At 40.8% G+C, this 3,225-nt stretch overlaps 1 protein-coding gene across 1 annotated transcript; it reads left to right on the top strand.

Moving 5' to 3' along the window:
• The first annotated feature begins 1,976 nt into the window (after positions 1–1,976).
• LOC136161676 (vomeronasal type-1 receptor 4-like) lies at positions 1,977–2,918 on the top strand. Its single transcript, XM_065926701.1, has one exon. It carries the CDS (start codon positions 1,977–1,979, stop codon positions 2,916–2,918), a length of 942 nt encoding a protein of 313 aa, XP_065782773.1.
• Positions 2,919–3,225: the final 307 nt, after the last annotated feature.

The raw sequence follows: 3,225 nt of genomic DNA on the forward strand, positions 1-3,225 counted from the left end.
AAGTAGAATCTGCAAGGGATTGATTTGTATCAGCAATCTGGTAAGTGAACATATTGGGCAAGGGGATTCTCCCTTGTGTAAAGCTGGTCCAGCACCAAAGCCCTGCAGGAGGGTGGGGTAAATCCTGAGTCTGAACTGAGACAGAAAAGGGAGATGGGGTCGTAGACCTTTCACCAATCCCCGATGCCCCTAATGCGATGTATGTATGTCTCACTGTCAGAGACTGTTGTGGTTTAATGCCAGTGTGATATTTTATGTACTTAAGGACTGTATTTCCCAAGTTAATATGATGTTCAGTCTACTTTCCAGGAATCACAGACATAAGTTTCACGGTTCAGAGGTGAGCACATAAAAGTTCAGTCTGTAACAAAGAGTGTGATGAGTCTGGAGGAATCATCTGACCCAGTGCTGTAACAGTGTGTCTGGCAGCCATTGCTGGAGTAGAAATGTTTCCTGTAACTGGGTGTGTGAAGTGCTGAGAAGATTTAATTATTGTGACTCTATTGATTATGGAGAGATTCTTCCCACTTAAAGTTACGGAAGCAGCATTTAAGAAAAATAGAACTTTATACATTTCAGATATTATTTTTAGGCTCCGGTTTAATCTTTTATTATTTCTGCCACTTTCAGATATTGTAATACTGATTCAACAAAGTATGTGCTTTGTGCAGTACACAAGTTACTCACCTTAACATTCCATTTACATGTGCCTTATATTTTCATATCTTGCAAATCTTGCTTTACTGGTAATACTTGTATTTGACTCAGGTATTAAAAAATAGGTAGATGATGTGAAATTAGTACTAATTTTGTTTCTACAATGCACTATTGATCAGGCAGCAGTGTTTCCTGTCCCATACGTCCTGAGACCTGGCCATTGTGCTTTTGTCCTGGAATAAGAGTAAATGAGTCTTTCTGTTTCCATCCTAATATTGAGCTGTTCTTGTGTATATTCATTATCATGGTACAGGTGCCTGCAGTTTATATTGCAGGCAGTGTATTTACATTAAAAATTTTTTTCTTTTGGCTGCTCCTAGTGGCATGTGGGATCTTAGTTCCCTAACCAGAGATCAACCTCATCCTGGGCCATGAAAGCAGGGAGTCCTAACCACTGGACAGCCTGGGAAGTCCTAAGGGCATCTACATATAATTAAGATCTCTTTATTCAAATTTTTTAATTGTGTAAGTGGAGATTTGTATTTGTGTAAGTGGAAATTTGTTAGTACCTAAATTTTTAAATAAAATACCAACCACCTAAATTGAAATGACAAGGTGAAAAACCAAACTAAATTTAGAAGTGCTTTATTTGAAGGACACAGGTGACTAGTATTTGAGTATGTTCTGGATTAAATGCACCATTGTTGTTATTAGCCGAGTCAGGGTCAAATCCCCACTAGCCATCTGTCCCCAAACAGTGAGTGAATTTAAACCAAATACTTCATTTCTCTGTGCAGACGTTTGCCTCATTTTTATAAGGAAGATAATAGTGTCTGCCTCATGAATTTGCGAAGAACAAAGACATTAACGCATGTGTGTCTTTCATTGCAGTGATTCATACATTTCAAGTGTTTTTTAATGATTATACATTCAACCCTTGGAAGCCTTGACCTGACAGGAAAATTTTAAGTAATTATTTCTCAGTAGAAGTATTTGTAGGGGCTTCCTCAGTCGGTAAAGAATCTGCCTGCAATGCAGGAGACCCGGGTTCAATTCCTGGGTCGGGAAGATCCCCTGGAGAAGGAAATGGCAACCCACTCCAGTATTCTTGCCAGGAGAATCCCATGGACAGAAGAACCTGGCAGGCTATAGTCCATGAGGTCGCAAGAGGCAGACGTGACTTAGTGACTAAACCACAGGAAGTATTTGTAAGCACATTGTTGCCTTTCAGTTTACAAGGTATCTATGTTCCACACCTCATGTTCCCATGCAGGACCCTCTAGCTCAGAAGACACCATCAGTCACCGAGATCTGCCAGCATGGCTGCTGGTGACTTGGCAATAAGAACGGTCTTCTTATCACAGACTCTGTTCGGAATCCTGGGGAATGTCTCTCTTCTTTACCATTATCTCTTCCTTTATTGCACTGGATGTAGGCTGAGGACCATAGATTTCTTTGTCAAGAACCTGATTGTCGCCAACATCTTGGTTCTGTTCTCTAATGGATACCACAATACAATGACAAATTATGGGTGGTACCACATCGACAGTGACTTTACATGCAGGTTTTTCCCGTATGTTCGTGGAGTGAGCAGAGGGGTGTCCATCGGCACCACTTTGCTCCTGAGTGTCTTCCAGGCCATCACTATCTGTCCCCAGACCTCCAGGTGGGCAGAGCTTAAAATGAAAGCTCAGCAGCTGGTTTTCCCTTCAATTATCCTGTGCTGGATCGTGAACATGCTGGTAAATGTTGTGTATCCTATGTATATGAGTGGAAATTTGAGCAACAAAACCTTCACAAACAGAAAACGTTTTGGACACTGTTCTTCTGTTTGTCATGACCAAACCGGAGACTTATTATATGCAATGTTGATATCATTCCCTGATGTCTTATGTTTTGTGGTCATGATCTTGGCCAGTGGCTCCACGGTTTTTATCCTGTACAGGCACAAGCAGAGGGTCCAAAACTTTCACAGGATCAATGTCTCCTCCATATCCTCTCCTGAGTCCAGAGCCACCAAAACTGTCCTTCTTGTGGTGAGCACCTTTGTCTGTTTTAACACCCTTTCCTCCATCTGTCATATTGTTTTGAGTGTTTTGAAAGATCCTGGTTTGTTCGTTATGAACATCTCTGCCATAATCATCACATATTTTCCAACTATCAGCCCCTTTCTGCTCATGAGTCGTGACTCCAGAATGTCCAGACTCTGCTTTGCTGGGAAAAGGGATACAAACTCCCTTACCCTTATGAGAAAGATGTAAATGGTATATATTTGCACTGTGGGTCCAAAACAGTCATAGGATCAATGTCTCCTCCATATCCTCCCCTGAGTCCAGAGCCACAAAAACCATCCTCCTGGTGAGCACCTTTATCTATTTCAACAACTTTTCCTTCATCAGTAATATTACCATTGCTTTTAAAAAAAAAGCCAGTATTTTTTTTTGTTGTTTGTGAAAACCTCTGCAATAATCATTGCATATTTTGCAACTCTCAACTCTGCTCATGAGGCGTGACTCCAGAATATTCAGGATCTGTTTTGCAAGGATAAGTAATAAAACATCCTGTAAT

This window comes from Muntiacus reevesi, chromosome 2 (assembly GCF_963930625.1).
Source record: "Muntiacus reevesi chromosome 2, mMunRee1.1, whole genome shotgun sequence".
NCBI lineage: Eukaryota > Metazoa > Chordata > Mammalia > Artiodactyla > Cervidae > Muntiacus > Muntiacus reevesi.

Excerpts from the sequence above, each read along its gene's own strand:
- LOC136161676 (XM_065926701.1), top strand. The coding sequence starts at position 1,977 with ATGGCTGCTGGTGACTTGGCAATAAGAACGGTCTTCTTATCACAGACT.